This window comes from Panthera onca, chromosome F2 (genome assembly GCF_046562875.1).
Source record: "Panthera onca isolate mPanOnc1 chromosome F2, mPanOnc1 haplotype 2, whole genome shotgun sequence".
NCBI classification, from domain to species: domain Eukaryota; kingdom Metazoa; phylum Chordata; class Mammalia; order Carnivora; family Felidae; genus Panthera; species Panthera onca.
In genome coordinates, this window is record NC_138356.1 from 6,791,379 (window position 1) to 6,811,823 (window position 20,445).

Consider the following 20,445-nt stretch of genomic DNA (forward strand, 5'->3'; position numbering starts at 1 on the left):
TGTGCCTTGAGTTTTGATATTGTACTTATGCAAGCTTTGCCTAATCCAAGGCCACGAAGATTTACCCCTACATTTTCCTCTAAGAAAATGAGTTTTATAGCTTCAGCTCTTACATGTAGGTCTAGGATTCATTTTGAGTTAATGTTTTATGTGGTGTGAGGTAGAACTTCAACTTAAACTTCTGCCTGGAGCTGTCCAGGGGTTCCACACCATTTGTTGGAAAGACAATTCTTTCCTCCATTGAATTATTTTGGCACTTTGTCAAAGCCCAACTGACCGTAGACGTATGGATTTACCTATAGACTCAATTCTATTCTGTTGATGTGTTGTGGCTTTATAGTAAGTTTTAAAATTGAGAAATGTGTGGGGCGCCTGGGTGGCCCAGTCAGTGGAGCGTCCGACTTCGGCTCAGGTCATGATCTCGCGGTCTGTGAGTTCGAGCCCTGCGTCGGGCTCTGTGCTGACGGCTTGGAGCCTGCTTCGAATTCTGTGTCTTCCTCTCTCTCTGACCCTCCCCCGTTCATGCTGTCTCTCTCTGTCTCAAAAATAAATAAACGTTTAAAAAAAATTGAGAAATGTGTATCCTCCAACTCTGCTCTTCTTTTTATGAGATTGTTTTGGATATTCTAAGTCCCTTACAACTGCATGTGAAGTTTAGAATCAATTCATCAATTTCTGCAAAAAGAAAAAAAAAAAGGAAGCCAAGATGTTTATAGGGATTGTGTTTGTTTCATATACCAATTCTGGGGCCCTGGGGTCATTTTACACACTTTACACACTTTACAAATGTGCAGTATGATGTTAGAAGCCAACTCTTGGCTTAATCATTAGATGACTAGTTACCTCATAAGAAAAATCACTTTCACCCTACATGACACCAATCGAGAAGTGTAATAATCCTTGGGCTTCAGTTTGGGTATGAGTTGAGCATACATTTCTAGCCACAAAACTGACTCCTGCTAAAATGACCTTTTAAGAAACCTACACAGATTAAGGCAGACCACCTGTCTCTTAACTGCATAGCCCAAGATTATCAGGCCCTAGTCTGTGTCTCACACAACTAATGCAGAATATGGCGAAGCAATCTATTTTATCATTATATCCTAAGCGATAGATCGCTTTAATCATTTCTTTCAATTTTAGGATTAAATTTGAATTAGTAGTATATTTCTGCCAGTAGGGGGCAGTCATAACATACCTAGACATTCAAAATAGGAGGCTCTACCTGGAATAGAACACGAAAGAACCGTGGATAAACTGCTGATCCACCAAACAGATTAGCCTTTTGCTTCAAATAGTGTAACTTTCCAGAGAGGTTCCCTGGCTGACTGACGGATGGCCCAGCATTGGCCAAACGAAGAGAAATAGAGTGGACCCTGGGCTAGTGTTGTTAAAATCAGGCTGCAGGACTCGTTTGGAGCTTTACTGTAAAAACATGCCCAGTCCTTCCCAAGACAACCAAGAGTGCCTCCAGAAACATTTCTCCAGGCCATCTATGTGGAAGCAATTTCTGCCCCTGCCTAGGGCTGAGGGATATAATGCAAATATTCACCAGACCATGGAAAATGAAGGAAGCCCCGAGGCTGTGCGTGACGTCAAGGTAAGATGATCTCCACCATCCATGATGCTTTCTTGACAAGGAAAAGGTTTATCTGGAAAGATTATAAAACCATAAGCAAGCTTTGGCTCAGTGAGCTATTCCTCTATCTTATTGACAATTTATCAAAATGTTTTCAAGCCAACCCCAAGCGAAAAACTAGAACCTTGATAATTAATTAACTTCTCTGTCCAGTTTTCTCCAACCTATGCAGCTTCCCTTTACTAAGACAAATGCGTACCTATTTATTATTTGTTTGTTTCAGGAGGTAATGTTTTCAAAGGCAGGAAACTCAGCCATAGTTTCTTTTGACTATTGATGCTTTGTGGCTATTGTGGCTTAGATGTTTTTCTCCGAAATAAAAATTATATCGCGTGTAGTAATGAAAGAAAAATTATCGACCACTTTCTACAGAAACTGCTTGAGAAAAAACTGATAAAATAATGCAGGAATGTAAGAACATTAAGAAGCTAAGGGATGTTTTTCCTAAATTCACAGTTTCTTAAGGTGAATTTTCGAAGCGTGGATGTCTATCAATAGATAACATCATTTCCCCAAACAGTGACAATTTCCCTGCTCAGTGTTGTGTGTATCCTTGCAGTTTAAGCCTGTAAATCCTCTTAACTATTAATAGAATCATCTCGTAAAAGATTATTCAGAGTGGAGGGGGATGAGTATGTGTTACTGTCCTCCCATAATCAGAGCTCAGAATTAAATGCTGCAATCGTACTACCGCAAACCTATCCAAATACTTTAACACCAAAAAATTTATCTATCCTTTTACGATGGCTCATATCCTGATCATAATCTTGATTTCTTGTCAGTCATGTTATTTTAACCAACTGGCACAAGACGAAGGAAAGTGCTGTGTGTTTTTGTTTGCTTGTTTGTTTTTATAAATGTTTATTTTTGAGAGAGAGAGAAAACACAAGCGGGGGAGCGGCAAAGAGAGAGAGGGAGACACAGAATCCAAAGCAGGCTCCAGGCTCTGAGCTGTCAGCACAGAGCCCGACGCGGGGCTTGAACTCACGAACCACGAGATCATGACCTGAGCCGAAGTCGGACGCTCAACCGACTGAGCCACCCAGGCACCCCAAGTGTGGTGTTTTTTCCTAAGTCATTAAAAAGATTTTTCTGTAGAAATGTACTGACCATCATTTTTGAGCTTTCAGACAGATGTTGTGAAACTTCAAGCCCCTGTTATCACCTGAGCACTAGGTCTTTAGGAAACTAAAATGAAATGGATATACCGGCCAGAAGCCCTTCATTGATGGGCATCTAAGCCTAAATGCAAAAGAGATTTCTGAAAGGTAGACCTTGGAGGCTACTCTGGGGAACAGCAACGTACGTTTTGTGTGTGCACGTGATATACACATAGGTGCGCACACACATGTAATTGCAAAGTTCTCATTGTGTGGAGGGGTACGCTTTAAGCAGAATCCTAGACAGATGAGTTGGAAAAGCATTTGTGCGTCAGCAGCCTCTTCCCACAGCATCCTGGAATCAAATGTACCACCAACACCAGGCAATCCTAGCTGCCATCCTGACCTCATAACAGGTTCCAGCCTGTACAGCCCAGGTGTGAGCAGTCAGGAGTGACCCTGCCGGGATGCTACCGGTCTCTCCAATCAGTTCAAAACATCTTTTTTGTCGCATCTGAACAGAGACGGTCACATAGGTGAACACGTCCCTCGTCCAGCATATACAAGAATGGTAGAACTCATCTCCTTTTAATTCTACAAATACGACTGTATCCACAGGATCTGCCAAACCTGGGCCGGGTTTTGAGAAAGATGGGCTCCTAGTGGGAAAGACAAACGTATCAGCATATGATCACATTATCGGCGTGACTTAGGTCAATGGTAGGGGATATCCACGTAATTACAATCTTTCAATCATTAAGGAAATAGGAAGTTAGGAATGGTATATGAGCAACTGAAAATGGCCTAATGAGGGGCGCCTGGGTGGCTGTCGGTTAAGCGTCTGACTTCAGCCCAGGTCACGATCTCACGGTCCATGAGTTCGAGCCCCGCGTCGGGCTCTGGGCTGACGGCTCGGAGCCTGGAGCCTGCTTCTGATTCTGTGTCTCCCTCTCTCTGACCCTCCCCCATTCATGCTCTGTCTCTGTCTCAAAAAGTAAAATAAACGTTAAAAAAAAAATTAAAAAAAAAAAAAAAGAAAAAGAAAATGGCCTAATGAAAGAGTGAAAGAGATGAGATGTAAGGTAGGAATGTGAAATAATGTCTAGAAATGTAGAAAAGTAGGCAGGGAGAGAACGGGCTAGAATGTGTCTAGATGTCTAGAGGCCATTGATAAAAACATTTAAAAAAACCTTAAACCTAAGCCTCACACCTTAAACAGCAATTAGTTCAAAGTGCATCACGGACTTGAAAAGTACAACCACAAGGAAAACTAGAAAACTTCTTGGAAAAACAATTTTTTGTGAAGCTTTGTGACCTAAGGCTAAGCAGAGTTCTTAGACATCAGAAGTATAGTCCAGAGGGGTGCCTGGGTGGCTCAGTCGGTTAAGTGTTCGACTTCGGCTCAGGTCATGATCTCGTGGTTCGTGAGTTTGAGCCCCGCGTCGGGCTCTGTGCTGACAGCTCGGAGCCTGGAGCCTGCTTCGGATTCTGTGTCTCCCCCTCTCTCTGCCCCTCCCCCGCTTATGCTCTGTTTCTCTCTGTCTCTCAAAAATAAATGTGTAAAAAAAATTTTTTTAAGTAGAGTCCATAAAGGAAAAATTAATAAGCCGAACCTCAAAATATCAAAAATAGACTTTTGCCCTGCCAAAAACGCCTATTAAGAGGATAAAAAGACAAGCTACAGACTTTGAGAAAATATATACAAACCGTATATCTGACAAAGGCCTTGTGTTTAGACTATGTAAAGAACTCTCAGAACTCTGGGATAAAATAACAAACAATCCAACAAGAATATTAGCATTTTATTAAAGAGCATATACAGATGGCAAATAAACCCTCGAAAAGATAGTTAACATCATAGCCCCAAGGGAAACACAAACTAAAAACACAATAAACTAGATCATCCATATATTCCTGGTAAGAATGCACAGTGGTACAGCCGGTCTGGAAAATAATTTGGCAGTTTCTTTCAAACCCAAACATGCAACCGTCATATGGCCCACCTATTTCACTACTGGCCCTTTATCCCAGAGAAATGAAAACGCACGTTGACACAAAATCTTGTATGCTAACGCTCACAGCAGCTTCATTCAGAATGGCCAAAAACTAGAAACATCCCCAAAGTCCTTCAAAAGTTGAATGAAGGACTGTGGTACATCCGTGCTACGGAATACTAAGGAAACCCCTGCAACAACAACAACAAAAAGAATCAACTGTTGATACACAAAAGGAATGAACTATTGATATATGTCCCTTAGATAATCTCAAAGGAATGATGCAGAGTGAAAAAAAATAATGATCCCAGAAAGCCGAGTAACATATGATTCCATGTATATAACATTCTTGAAATGAAATTATAGAGTTCGAGAATGGATTCATGGTTGCCAAAGATTGGGGGCACTTTGGGGTGGGACAGTTCTTTCTCCTGATTTCAGTGGTGGGGACAGAAACCTACGGATGTGATAAGATTCTTTGGAAGTACGTGCACACACACACGCGCGCTCATGCACACACACACACAAGTGAGTGCTTATAAAACTGGCGAAATCCGAGTAAGTTCTATGAATGGTACCAATGTGGGTTTCCTGGCTTTGATGTTATACAACAGTCATGCAGTTTCCATTGGGGAAGCTAAGTGAAAAGTGCCTGGGACCACTTTGCACGTTCTCTTTTGGAACTTACTATGAATCTATAATGATTTCAAAATAGAAAGTTAAAAGAAAACAAACCTCCAAAGGCCGGTAGACTGATGATGCCCACAGAGCACTGCCTGCGTGTTTCGTCGTGGTTTTTCTGGTTGTTCTTTTCATTTGGAATCAATTTCACTGGGTCAGTAGCACTGATGTCATTAGACCTGATTTAGAGATGAGAACCCAAGTTCAGAAACACTGGTTGGTTACGTTGTATGAAGTCAGCTGAGTGGTGATTTGAACCTAGGTTTTTTTGGTACGGATTTGTTTGCTAATTCAGTGGCTTCTGACAGTGATTTACAAAGCAGACCATAATTTCATGGGCCTGAAGCCAGATTTCTTAATAGGGTTTTCTTTGTGCATTCAGCCTAAAGTACTCCAACATGCACCACTAATTTACTACAGAATAAATTCATACCCCCGCATATATAATCACACACCTGTCTTCATCATCATATTTTTCTCCATCAGGATTTTTGCTTCCTTTCTTTCATTCAGGACAAGGAGTGCTAGGGAAGGTAGGGTGTCCCCTGAGCTAATCGCTTCCTAAGTGACAGACATGAGAAAGAGAGAAAGTAAAAAGCCACACAGGCAAGAAGTCAAATCCATCTATCGATACAGATTTATGTGTGTATATGTGTAGGCATCCCTCTTCAGTAATGAAAATGGTCGGAGCTTAGACAAGAAAGTTCCTTCCACAAAATTATTTTTTTTTTAACCTGGAGATCAAGAGTCGCATGCTTTACAGACTGAGCCAGCCTGGCACCCCTCCACGAAATTATTTTTCCTATCATTCCAACATCAATGCGCCTCTAAGAGCACAGGCTTCTAAGTGCCCTCCTGTTCCAGACGTGTGATCCCCTGAGCAGCTGATCAAAGCACTTGTTTCGAGATGTTATACACTGAAAGGAGAAAAATAAATGTCAAGGCCCCAAAGGGTAGCTACAAAGACAATGGTGCTTTGTGTGATGAAAAGGATACAGAAAAGAAGAGAAAAAAAAAAATCTTAGTAAAAAGGAATTATGCTTCTAGTATCCAATACCTCAACATGAATGTACTCAGAAGACAAAATTATTTTGTCCTGCCTCCATTTGTGAAAGAGTAAGTTTGGTAGGGATTAAATTAGTTCTTTCTTTCTTTTTTTTTTTTTTTTTTTTGACAGCCCTCTGACAAGACTCCTGTAGTAATTAGTTTAACACTTAAGATGTTCATAAACCTCTTGAGAAAAAAGTTCATTTGGAAGCATGTTGTTGTGATTATATCTTCTATAGTTCGCATGCAAATGTTAATTGGCAATCCTCCAGAACCTATTATAGGGGGTTTCTAGATGAGTATAGCAAAGTATTATTATTATTGTTATTATTATTATTATTATTGAAGTATAGTTGAAGTACAATGTTATATTAGTTTCAGGTGTACCGCATACTGATTTGACAATTTTATACATTATGCTATGCTCGCCACGAGCATGACTGTCTTTAACTCAAAGGTGGGATGGCTCACCAGACTCCAGGTTCAGGGCTTTCCATGAGCCATCTGTGTCTTGCCTTCCTTTGATGAGGACCTTAAGGAAGCCCATGGTACGTGTAGTCTTCGGAAAGGTGAAAAAGTTCCTCAATTACTAGCTCACAGAACCCAGGGCAATCGTGTCACATTAAGAGCCAAACAAAAATAAAGTCAAATAACATTTCAGCTTATCATAAATTGTATGGTTATCATCCCAGAGTTTTGCTTATATGGCTCATTTGGACTCTCTCTTACCTTGATGAAGATCTAAGACACCACCAGCTCATACCTTCCAAAGTAAGAAGTGAAACAGTGGTCGATTCCAAAGTGAATGGCAAAAAGTAACTGCTGAAATCCCTCATATAATTTTCATAAAATTTAAGAAATGTTTTCACGAATAACAAATAAATGTTTCTCCTTGGCTGACAAAAACACCAGACACAAAATATTAGGTTTTTCAAAAAAAATTTTTTTAACATTTATTCATTTTTGAGAGACAGAGACAGAGCGTGAGCAGGGGAGGGACAGAGAGAGAGGGAGACACAGAATGTGAAGCAGGCTCCAGGCCCTGAGCTGTCGGCACAGAGCCCGACGCGGGGCTCGAACCCACAAACCGCGAGATCATGACCTGAGCCGAAGTCGGACGCTTAACCGACTGAGCCGCCCAGGCATCCCACGAAATATTAGATCTTTAGTGCAAACAGCCCAAATCAGACAACTCAGTCTGTATCAGTCGGGTAGGCCAGTTCATGCTGCAGTAACAAATACACCCCTCATATCTCAGTGACTTAACAATAAAAGCATATTTTTCAGTCATGCCACAGTTTGGGGTAGGTCAGACTCTACCCAGTGACCCCGGACTCACACTGCTTCCGTCTTGGTGGCTCTGCCAGGTAGCGGATCCAAAGTCACCCTCCAGGCATACTTAGGAAAGGGAGAGTGGGAAAGGAAGCTTAACTCCCTCTGAGGGAGGTGAACGTCATTACTTCCATTCGTGTTCACCCTGATCAGAGCTGGGCACGTGGCCAACGTGATTGCAAAGGAGGTTTACATTACATCACAGAGATGACCCAGGTACTGAGAGGCCTCACCATTCCCACCACAGCTCCCCCTTGGCCCCACTTGTAAGAGAAAACTCGGATGACTACAAAAGGAGTACGGCATTCCTTATACTTCAGAAAAGCATGTATATTTTTAAAAAGTATGTACATATGCGTACATACATGGAAGAATGTATAATATGTATCTGTGCTTTTCAATTGATTTCAAAAAGCCAATCCTCTGAAGTTAAAAACCAGCCATTAGTTACTTTTCATGAATTATCATAAAGGAGGCTTCTGAGAAAATGCGACTCTTCCCTCCAGTGGGAATATCTACAAACCAAGTGCTTGCTTACTAACACCCAACGTTTTATTTTCCACACTGGAACTAAAGATTTTTCTAATATTTATTTATTTTTGAGAGAGAGAGAGACAGAGCGTGAGCAGGGGAGGGGCAGAGAGAGAGAGGGAGACACAGTCTGACGTGGGGCTCAAAACCACCGACAGTGAGATAGATCATGACCTGAGCTGAAGTCGGATGCCTAACTGACTGAGCCAACCAGGTGCCCCAAAACTAAAGATTCTTCTATTCTGAAAATAACAATGTACCAGAAAAATCCACATGAGTTCTAGTCTTCAAAGTTTCAGATAAAAAATTTAAATACAAGTTTTGGTCATGTTTGCCATTTACTTAGACATTTAAATAATTGTCTTTGAGGGTTTTACATTAAAAATTAGGTTTTTGGGGGTGCCTGGGTGGCTCAGTCGGTTGAGTGTCCGACTTCCACTCAGGTCATGATCTCACGGTCCGTGGGTTCGAGCCCCACGTCGGGCTCTGTGCTAATGGCTCAGAGCCTGGAGCCTGCTTCACATTCTGTGTCTCCCTCTCTCTCTCTGACCCTCCCCCACTTGTGGTCTGTTTCTCTGTCTCTCAAAAATAAATAAATGTAAAAAAAATTTAAAAACAAATTAGGTTTTTGCCATTGGATTATATTTTCAGAGGCCAACATCTCCACCGGTGCTACAAAGTGATTTGTTTTGGCACAGATCAATAGTATTTTAAGGTATTTCTTTGCTCTTCGGAAGTTTTTCTGAATGAGAATGGGTTAAAGGATATCTGGCATTAGGTAGTTTTCTCATGTAGCCCAAGTGTGCTTTTGTTCTTGAGAACGGAAACCTAGAGTTCCTGAAAACACAAAGGAACAGCGGTGATTCTAAAACTGATGCCTCCGGGTGGCTTCCTGGGCGTTATGATTCACACCACACTCAGCGCCTGGGACAACGTGCAGTAGTAAGTCCCTGTTCCTTGGAGGTGTCCCGGAATTCCCCAATGCTTCTTTTCTTTCTAAGTTTTTGTTTAAATTCCAGTTAGTTAACATAGAGTGTCATATTAGTGTCAGGTGCACTATGTGTCTGTTATGTGTATGTGTTAGTTAACATAGAGTGTCATATTAGTGTCAGGTGCACAATACAGCAATTCGCCACTTCCGGACCACACCCGGTGCTCATCCCAAGTGCCCTCCTTAATCCCCATCACCTGTTTCCCCCAGCAACCCCCACCACCTCCCCTCTGGAAACCAGTTTGTTCTCTCTAGTTAAGAGTCTGTTTCTTGGTTTGCCTCTCTCTCTCTCTCTCTCTCTCTCTCTCTCTTTCTCTTTGCTTATTTGTTTTTCTTAAATTCCGGATATGAATGAAATCATACGGTATCTTTATTTCTCTCACTTATTTCACTTGGCAGGAAACGTCTTAACTTCCAGGGTACTGTGGCACCACCACAGAGTCCTAATCGAGCACTAACAGCGCTCCTCTTCTTGGAAATCTTATAGATCTTATAAATCTCTGAAGCACTAAATAACTGAAGACAAACTGATTTACAGCAGGAGAGCTTTGAAGAAAGAAACTGTATGTCCCAAGCCAGTGTCATTCCTGCTGCCCTTGCTCACTCGCTCGCTCGCTCGAGAGACATTTTAAGAGAGGCAAGTGTATGGGTTCTGACACAGCCACACTTCCTGCACAAATCACGTGGAAATATGTTTCAGAGCCATGATAAATGAGGGCAAAATAAGAATTCAAACATGGGGCAGTCCCGGTTGGGAAGGATTGATGGTAATTTTTGAAACGGTCCCTCAGATGGAGGTATTCGATGTAAAAAGTCACTGCAAAAGGTGGTTATTGTTTAAAAGTTTGGTTATATTATAAAAAGGAGACACATATGGGGGAAGGGGCTTACAATTCCATTTGGATTCACAGATACAACAAGAGGAAGGGAGATCAGAAACATGGGTCCTACTCCTCACGTCCAGTAAAAGGAAGTCAGAAGAGACTGTGGTTATGCTTAAAAAAAAAAAAAATCCTTTAAGAGGCAAGCGGAAATGGTTTCAGAAGAAAGACATGTGACCTTCAACTTCCTTCAAAATGACAGGGGAAGTGGGGAGTCAGGGGGAACGATGAAGCAGAATTGGCAATAATGCTAATACTGAGTGATACATACGAGAGTTCACGAGTATATTCGCTCCGGGTTTTATTTGAAAATACACATAATAAAAAGATTTCATCTCAAAGCCTGGAGGTTAGAATTTACCCTTTGAAATTAAGCAACAAATAGACTCATAAATACACAAATACAACTTTCCATATGTCTATTTATACCACAGTGGGAGCTGTTAGCACACGGTTCAGACATCCACTGGATAGCACAACTGATCCTGACCTTTCAGAAAAATCTTTAAAAATGGCAAAAGATCCTGTCTGGAAGTCTAAAAAAACATACTGCCCTGGTTGGCCTCATACTGTTTGGGCTTCCCCCCACCCACCCCACCCCCAAAATCTCATAAATGCTCAGATTTTATTTTTTTATTTAAAAAAAAATTTTTTTTAACGTTTATTTACTTTTGAGACAGAGAGAGACAGAGCATGAACGGGGGAGGGTCAGAGAGAGAGGGAGACACAGAATCTGAAACAGGCTCCAGGCTCTGAGCTGTCAGCACAGAGCCCAACGCGGGGCTCGAACCCACGGACCGTGAGATCATGACCTGAGCCAAAGTCGGACGCTTAACCGACCGAGCCACCCAGGCGCCCCTAAATGCTCAGATTTTAAATTAATGGTTAGGAAAAAAATGTATCTAAGGCTCATTTTCCCTATTCAAAAGATCTCATAAAATCATGTTGTTGGCTTTCCTGTCAAAACCAAGCCAGCCTTGGGGCTCCTGGCTGGCTCAGAAGAGCATGTGACTCTTGACCTAAGGGTTGTGAGTTCAACCCCCACATTGGGTGTAGTAAACAAATAAAAGAAAATCAAGCCAGCCTTCACAAAACCATAAAATCACTGCAAATATCTTAGGAAATTTACATTAAAGTTTTGCCTTCTTGCAAGGTAGAGATGTAGGTGAACTTTACTGGGAACGTTTGATTGTAAACATGTTATAGGTTCTGTCTGAACCATGTATCTCTATTCTGTGGGTAAAAGCAATTCAGATCAGGTTTGTGTCATCTAGCTATTTATTTTAGAAACTTTGGTCGAATGGTTTCACACTTACTGCATTTAAAATGACCGAGAAAAGGAATTTTTAAATGAAGCAAATATGCTGACAGACAATATTCAGTTTAAGCCACGCAGTGACTGTTGGAATAGATTTCAAATATTCAATAACGAAACCCAAATTGCAGAGTACATAAGTAATTGAATCTGACATCAATGATGTAACCAAATATGTTTTTCCATATGAATATATATTTTGCTTATAGAATTTTGAATTCTCAGCACTAAAAATTGTAAGGCTTCATTTTCAACGGATAGACCATTCCAAGGACTTTTATTTGAAATAAGACCTAAACGTGAACTAAAATATCATAAGCATAGTCTCAACGCATTTTGGTAACGAACTTTTCAGACTGTGTGCGACCAGAAGATAAAAAGAAACAGCAGGAAGGCAGGAGCCCGGCTGCTCAGGAACCTGAGCCTAGGAGTCTGCGGAAGGTGCTAGAAAGACAGTTCAGCACCACACATCTCCTCTTTTATCCCCTATTTAGCAAAGATCTGTGGGTGGGCTCCCCCAGCAACTGGAGCCTAGTCCCAGACAAACCCTTTCCCCCACCGGACATGGTGGACGGTGAGGTTTGATGTGACCTTCTGTGCTCCCTTGAGTCAGGCCAGATTGATCCAGTTCAGGCCCAGTGTGTCTGGTAGCCCAGACACACTGCTACGTGCATAATTTTACCTACAAATTATCATTAAAGGCTGCTCGAGGTTATGTAAGAATGGTTAAGCAGAAAGGACCAAATGGAATGAATAAAACATTACTAGAAAGAAATGATCAAAGCATTTGATATTACCAATTTCACACCACATTTCTCCATTCTGTGATGAATCTGCTCTCTCTGCTTCTGCAAGTTGGACCGAGCCCCATTTATTTAAGACTTTCATCTGTGACCATTTGCCCGGAATGTCACATGTTCTGAAGGGTATATTGTTTTAAGTTTTCAGTCAAGGAGAGAGCTTTGCTACCATCAGCAGCATCCAAGGAGGACATGCACTTAATTGTGTTGACAACGTTTGTTACAGAGAAAGGTGGCCGGATTGAACAATAAGCATACACGGTTAGCAAATAAAAGCTAGGCACTCTTGCTTCCTTCTTTCTGTGTTTGTCTTTTCTTTAAAATAGCGGCAAACCGACTATTTCCAACAACTGACTGGTGTCATTAAGGTCGGTGAGCTTCCCCTGTCCCAGAGTTGCAATTTTGGAAAAGAAAGCCAGCATTTTCCACCTTGTGGTGGCCCCTGAGGGAGTCCAGGCTTTGGGGAACCAATCATTGCCTTTTGTGCATTCTTTACAGCACTTGAGATGGGCAGGGTGAAGAGGCAGAGGGTGTGGGAGACAGGAAGCAAAAGAAGGTCTCCCAGGCACAGACTGGGAGATCAGGGAAGTTTGCCATCATCACTCTCCCCTCTCCCCTTCCCGAGACGCTTCTCTCACATTTCCAGGCATACCTGAGGCAACTCATTTTCTGAGTCTGGCCTGGTTTTTCTCACTAGAAAAAAAAAATTAAAGTTCAAATTCATTTGCACTTCGATGTAAATATATTTAATAGATCGTTCCTTCTCACAAAATCTGTAAGGCATTCTAAGATTAGGGCCACAGGAAGACCTTGCAGGGGTGTAACCTGAGGCATCTAAAAGCTGAGCAGAAGAGAAACCTTGGTGTTTGGGGCTATTTCTGGCCCCTTCTCAGAAGCCACACTCCAGGCTGGGCCAAATCCCAGCTGCATCTGGCACCGGCTGCTGCTGCTGATTACAGAGACGCCGCGGCATTCCCGGCGTCCTCTTGGCACTTCGAGAGCCTCCTCTCTCTCTGTGCAACCTTGGCCAAAGGCCAGGTTAGAAGTCTCCTTGGCTCATCCATCAGAAATGAGCTGGTTTTTGGGCGCCTGGGTGGCTCAGTCACTTGAGCCTCTGAATCTTTGATTTCAGCTCAGGTCATGATCCCAGGGTCATGGGATCGAGCCCCATATCGGACTCTGCACTGCCTGCTTGAGATTCTCTCTCCCCAACTCACACAGCATGCGCTCTCACTCTCTCTCTCAAAATAAATAAACATCTTTAAAAAAAAAAAAAAAGAAAAGAAATGAGCTGGTTTTTAGAAACATGAAATCACAAAAGAGAGGAGAAAAGAAATGAAGGCTCGTGACAGTTTCAAATGCCTTCTCACGGAGTCAAGACTCGGCGCTCAGCTGCACCCTCTTGGCACAGAGCTCCCCACCTCGCGCCCAGATGCAATAGCAATTTTGGGGAGCCCAAGAGCAAGATAGGCTCTTGAGCCCTAAAACTTTGTAAATGCCAAGACCGGAGGGAGTCAAAGAATGGTAAATGCTGACATCTGCTGGACGATACGGCATTGCAGGATTGCCATCCAGTAAAACCTAACACTGCGTTGGAAATAAAGGAAGTCTGATTGCTTGAAGACATCCTTTATCCCAACTGCAAAAGTTCTGCTAGGTGGATCTTTTTGGTACGCAGGTACAAACCGGGCAGTATGATGACATAAGAGCACTGTCTTTGTCATGGCGAGAACTGGTTTTCGAATTCGGGTCCACGTCGGGTTTAATTCTGAGTCTTAGTTTTCATCTATAAAATCAAGACAATGATACCTCTCATACAGAATTTTATTAGTTTTTTTTTTAATCAATACTTTGAATTTTAAAACACAATCTGCACCCACGGGTCCGGGCTTCCCATTGGTCCCGCGCTGCTGTCCTGAGGAACCCCTGGGACCTGCATGTTTGATTTGCACTCAGTTTCCCCCACAACAGTTGTTAACTTCATTATTCCCATCCACGGGCAGAGCCTCACACGTACTGGGCACATGGTAAGAGCCCAGTCAATGCTGATTTGTTGATTGATTAGTAGATAGAAATGCGTTATTTCCCTACTCTGTTCCCACCACATGGGTGAAACACTGAGTTTTCTCTACCTCTTTAAGACCATCGTTAGGGGGCGCCTGGGTGGCTCAGTCGGTTGAGCGGCCGACTTCGGTTCAGGTCATGATCTCGCGGTCCGTGAGTTCGAGCCCCGCGTCGGGCTCTGTGCTGACAGCTCGGAGCCTGGAGCCTGTTTCAGATTCTGTGTCTTCCTCTCTCTGACCCTCCTCCGTTCGTGCTCTGTCTCTCTCTGTCTCAAAACTAAATAAACGTTAAAAATAAATAAAAAAAAAAAGACCATCGTTAGAATCTCATGTGCTGTGAAGGAAATTAATGATAGTTATGGATCCTGAATGGTCTCAAACTCTGTAATTTCAAGTCGGTGCCAACTTCCAGCCTCAAGAAAAACACCCCTTTTAAAATGCAGAGCAAAGCAATCCAATTCAGTGGAGTCCAACTCAAAGAAATCAATGATGGCTAACAAGTTCTCCCAGCAGCCAGGCCGGGCAGCCGGGCCAGCAGAGAGAGAACGAGCTTTGGGACGGGGCCCTGTGCAGCCTCAGTGAGACTCACACAAAGCCTGGCTTATTAGAAACCACTGGAAGAGCTACAAGGCCCAGGCAGACTTCCTGGGCCCTGTCACAAATTTCCACTTTGAGGCGAACAGTGTCTTCCCTTGTTCTTGCCATCTTGGTTGTTGGTTTTTGCGCTCCGTCAGCGTGAAATCGGTGGGTCTGGCCTGGGACCGTGGGGACACACGGAGGCCAGGCTCCTTAAGAAAGACCTGCCCGTGTTCCCTTTTGCATCACGCCTTCTCTGAACACCCATTTTAATAAGCCCCATGCCCTGGAGGCTTGCGCACGGAACTGTGGCCGCTTCTATCCTGCTATTTCTCGTCTATTGCAGTTTACGAAGATTTGAGATAGGTTGTTTAGATCGTGTCATTTCTAAGTTCATTCGTTTAACAAATATTGATTGAATACCCATTATGTCTCAGAATGGCTTTAGGTTTTTTTGAGACACAGGTTTGAACAAGGCAAAGTCCTGACCCTCACAGACTATCACAACTCAGTGCAGGAAATGCTGTGACAAGAGCAAGCATACGGGCAGCTAACCCAACCTGGGAGAGCTTCCTGGAGGAAATGGCACCTAAACTGAGATTTGAAGGCTAAGTAGGAGACTGCCCTGGGAGAGAAGATGAGGAGCAGATTAGGAATGGGTAAGGCTCTTGCACTGTTGGTGGGAATGCAAACTGGTGCAGCCGCTCTGGAAAACAGTGTGGAGGTTCCTCAAAAAATTCAAAATAGATCTACCCTATGACCCAGCAATAGCACTGCTTGGAATTTACCCAAGGGATCCAGGAGTGCTGATGAGTAGGGGCACTTGTACCCCAATGTTTATAGCAGCACTTTCAACAATAGCCAAATTATGGAAAGAGCCTAAATGTCCATCAACTGACGAATGGATAAAGAAATTGTGGTTTATATACACAATGGAATACTATGTGGCAATGAGAAAGAATGAAATCTGGCCTTCTGTAGCAACATGGATAGAAATGGAAAGTGTTATGCTAAGTGAAATAAGTCATACAGAGAAAGACAGATACCATATGTTTTCACTCTTATGTGGATCCTGAGAAACTTACCAGAAGACCATGGGGGAGGAGGAAAAAAAAAAGAAGAAGAAAGGTTAGAGAGGAAGAGAGCCAAAACATAAGAGACTCTTAAAAACTGAGAACAAACTGAGGGTTGATGGGGGGTGGGAGGGAGGAGTGGGTGGGTGATGGGTATGGAGGAGGGCACCTGTTGGGATGAGCACTGGGTGTTGTATGGAAACCAATTTGACAATAAATTTCATATTAAAAAAAAAAAAAGAAAAAAAAAGAATGGGTAAGGATTCAGCAGAAGGAGAATTTATACCTGGAATGAGAATGAACAAGGGGATTTTAGGAACTGGGGAACTTTAACATGATTGATTGGAGCTTTGAGTACAAAGTAATAGTGAGAAAGAAAAGTGGATAAGTAAACAGAGTACGGATCAAATCACAAAAGGTCTACATGCCATATTAGGACCTATAGAGAAATGAGGAGCCAGTGAATGGTTAGAGGGAGGGGAGTAACATGACTGTATTTGCCTCTTAGAAAGATCAGTGTTTCTGCGGGGGGGGGGGGGGGGGGGGGCAGCAGGTCAGAGTGGACTCAGGCGCTGTGCAGACTCCAAGGCAGAAACTGTTTTGGAGGATGCTGTAATTTAATTAAGCGAGCTGGGGGAGTCACAGTGGGGATGTTGAAAAGCGTTCGCCTGGGGAGGCCTGCTGGCTCCAAAACTCCCTCTGGATTCTGCTCTGCTTCTCTGCTCTAAGGTACACGGTTTTTGTTTTGTGTGTGTGTGTGTGTGTGTGTGTGTGTGTGTGTGTGTGTGTGTGTGTTGTGTGTGTACACGTTTACGTGTGTTGGGAAGGGAGTCCCAAGAGAGGACAATGGCAAGTGATTACGTGTCAGAAAAGGGCACGTGCACTGAACCCAGAAATCAGCTGTTAAAAGCCTTAGAGACCATCTTCACTAAACCTCTCTGTACAGAAAAAGAAAGTACAGCCCAGATGAGCACAGACTTATTCAAAGTCACAAGGGAAAGGGCTGGTAGAACCTCCCTCTCCTGACTGCCACCCCTTCCTCCAACTACAGCCTTTCCCCTGCTCTGTGCTTTCACCTCTCTTCTCCCTTCTTTCCACTAAGCACCTTAGTGGAGCAACCGAGCCCAGGGGAAATGTTAGGATTCAAATGATGGCAGTGTTGGAAAGTTTTATATACAGACAACGTAAGAAAAACAAGACTTTGGTGGCACGTGGGTGGCTCAGTCTATTAAGCATCCAACTTTGGCTCAAGTCATGACCTCACAGTTCGTGGGTTCAAGCCCCGCATCGGGCTCTGTGCTGACGACCCGGAGCCTGGAGGCTGTTTCAGATTGTCTCTCCCTTTCCCTCTGCCCCTCCCCTGCTTGCACTCTGTCTCTCTCCGTCTAAGAAAAAAAATTAATTAAAAAGAAAAAGAAGACTTTTAATTATATGAGCAGCCCTGTCCCCTGCAGTTCTCACGCTTGCATTTTCCAAGCTTGTTTGCTTCTACCAACTCATAGGATTTTGATGAAAGTGTTTTTCATTTCTCATAGTTACTGACATCAATCCTTGAAAAGCCTTAGGACGAACTATTACAATATGAACCCTTGTTAACCTGTTCTATATCCTCTGAAGAGAAACTGCATATGAAGTGAAATTAATAAATGTATGATTTACAAGTTTATTAGACTTGGTCAATCATTGTGGAAAGCTTGGCTGCGTGACGATTACAAGCTTCCTTGAAAAAAATAAATAATTAAAGAGAAACTTTATAAATTATACAGGGTTTCGACTGTATTGTATTTCATTCCAGAATAACAATATTCTGTACTCCATGGATTTAACTTAGGAAAGGTGTCTGACACTACATGAGGCAAATTCTCCTAAAGCCTTCATTTGATGTGTTATTCTTTACGGTCTAAAATGTTAGGGCTTCTCTGTTAGGACTCAAAATACTGCTCTGAAGTTTTAGGTAAATCAGGCTATTACAAAAGCTGTATTGTCCTTTTAGGACCTCAGCAAACTAACTGTATTACTAAGGAAAGTAGAGAATCAGCAGCCATGTGATTAACTGAGCCAGTGCCTAGAGACGTCAGTAATTCGATCTCCAATGGCAGCTTGGAAGCCTAAAGGTCATGGAATTCTCATTACTTGCTGGGTGTGACAAGGAGGGGAAATTGGAATTTTGGTCTAAGAGAAATCATGTGGTCAAAGGCATTTAACTACAATTAGCAACTATCAGGGGCATTCAGGGATATGGATCAACAGTATCACTGTCTTCAATTACTGTCTTTGTCAATCATCATGACTGACATCAGTAAATAATGACCATGTCCCCTGGATGTGGGTCAAGAAGTATGGCAGTCGTCGGAGGCATTGGTCGGTGGCCCAGTTCTGCTCCCCACCAGTCCTAACAAATCATCTGAGCTCACTGGTCTGTAGTTTCCTCATCAAATAGCTGTAAGGATGGGGCGTGGTGAGTAGTGAGATGCATGTATGAGAACATTTTGTGTTTGTACATTGGGGTAAAACATGGCAATTATTTTATGATAAAAATAAGTATGCAAAATATAATTGGGATTTTCTTAGAGTACTGCTTACTATTCCCTAGGAATAGCTGCTTGGATATGTGTGTGTGTGTGTGTGTGTGTGTGTGTGTGTGTGTGTGCGCGCGTATACACACATATACACAAATGTATATGTATATACATACCAACATACACACATATATATGTTTTTTTTAATTGTAAGCATCCATGATTTTTTAAAATAGAGTAAATTGGACAAATGAAATTTTTATAGAGCTGGAGAGCCCATAAAACATCACTAAAGCTTCAAAAATTCACTTGGAATTTTTCTTTTCAATTTTCTGATATTTTACGTAATAATAATCCCCTTCCTGATCTCTAGAGATATGGAAGAGTATGGAAGGAAGAGCACAGGTTTTAGTTTAGTTTAGTTTTTTTTTTTTTCTTCTCCAGTTTTTTTAATGAGCTAACAAACAAGAAAGATGGAGGAGAAGGCCCACGTAGATCTTAAAATCTTAGGACTTTGGTACATGGACCTTTTTTATTCCCACCATTTAAAAATGTTTTAGTTAAAAAATAAATAAATAAAAATAAAACAATAAAATAAGAAAATAAAAATATTTTAGTTAATTTATATTTTTGAACTAGAAAATTCAGAATTAGACTAGTCCAGCCTTACAGCTGTGAACTAATACAATTGTTGTGGTCACCTCTACATAGGCAGAATGGGCCCTCCCCCCAACACACACCCCAAATTTGGTTCAGACGTCCAGACCAATGAGGCCACACGAACACCAAGAGAGCGTAGAAAGGTTTATTATTCACGTAATGAGGCCCTCCGAGGAGAGCAGGGCAGGATGCTAACAGGTCCAAATGGCTTAAGAGAGCAGAAGGAGAGTGGCTTGGGATTTCATGGTAAGGTGGGAATTGAGGGTTCTGCTCTGCAAGAGCCAGGACTTGCACCGCGTGAAGGTCCTGCAGGTGCCAAAGGAGGAAGCATCTAGGCTGTCCCATCAGGTTGCCCAGATGTGGGGCAAAAGGGAAGAAGAGTAGTGGGGACTGAAAGCTGTCAGCCATCAATCAAGCATGAAAAAAGGGGGTGGAGCCAAACTCTTTAGTACAGACTCTATGACAATAATACAGAACATAAAAGTGTATACAATATAGTACATCCATCTGGCCAGTGGCCAACCGCCACTCCCTGATCCACCCGAGGCAATCACTCTTCAGTCTTACCAGCGGCTTTGGAACCTCCCAGAGACAGGCTATGTATATACAAATATATATATGTGCGAGCATGCACACACACAATTCACTCCTTTTGCTAAAGATCAAAGGGTAGTTAGTCACTGGATACGCCAAGGTTTTGTTTAAATTCCTTCAAACTTCTGTTGTTTTCTAGATAAGTGTCTTGGGCCAAGTTATTTCACCTGAGTCCCAATATAGTTTTTTGTAAAAGGGAGATGAGGCCAATACCTGCTTGTGGGGTTCACAGAAAGAAATAGCCAGTGTCTAGAATGTAACAGCGAATGTCCCTTTTGCCTTGTTTCCTTCTACTTCCATGGCTGCCCTCTTTCGGCCTCTTTTGCAAACTCCTCTCCCTTTATTGACTGAAGTATTGGAAGTTCCCTAGGTTTCCATCCTTGGCCCTTTTCTCTTCTCACTGGACTCATCATCCCTGGCTAATCTGAGCAGTGTCAAAGGCTCTGAGGCAGCTTATGGACTGATGAGTCCATTCAGCTCGGTCTCCTACAGCTCACACACGAATTTACAAAAGTCTACTGACCGTCTAGATTTATGTGTCTAGTAAGTACTTCAAAATTAACAATATGTCTTTACCCTTCCCCAAGCTCTTCTTCTCCTAAGTTCTCGATCTCAGTAAAATGGCACCTTATCCATCTGGTTTTGAACT

At 42.5% G+C, this 20,445-nt stretch overlaps 1 protein-coding gene across 1 annotated transcript in view; it reads left to right on the top strand.

Moving 5' to 3' along the window:
• Positions 1–1,289: 1,289 nt before the first annotated feature.
• Positions 1,290–20,445, top strand: part of RGS20 (regulator of G protein signaling 20) — an 85,802-nt gene continuing 66,646 nt past the window's right edge. Inside the window, exon 1 of the mRNA XM_078441563.2 lies at positions 1,290–1,600. Within this exon, the coding sequence (XP_078297689.2) occupies positions 1,436–1,600 (165 nt within the window). The 5' untranslated portion in view covers positions 1,290–1,435. The remainder of the gene's footprint in view (positions 1,601–20,445) is intronic.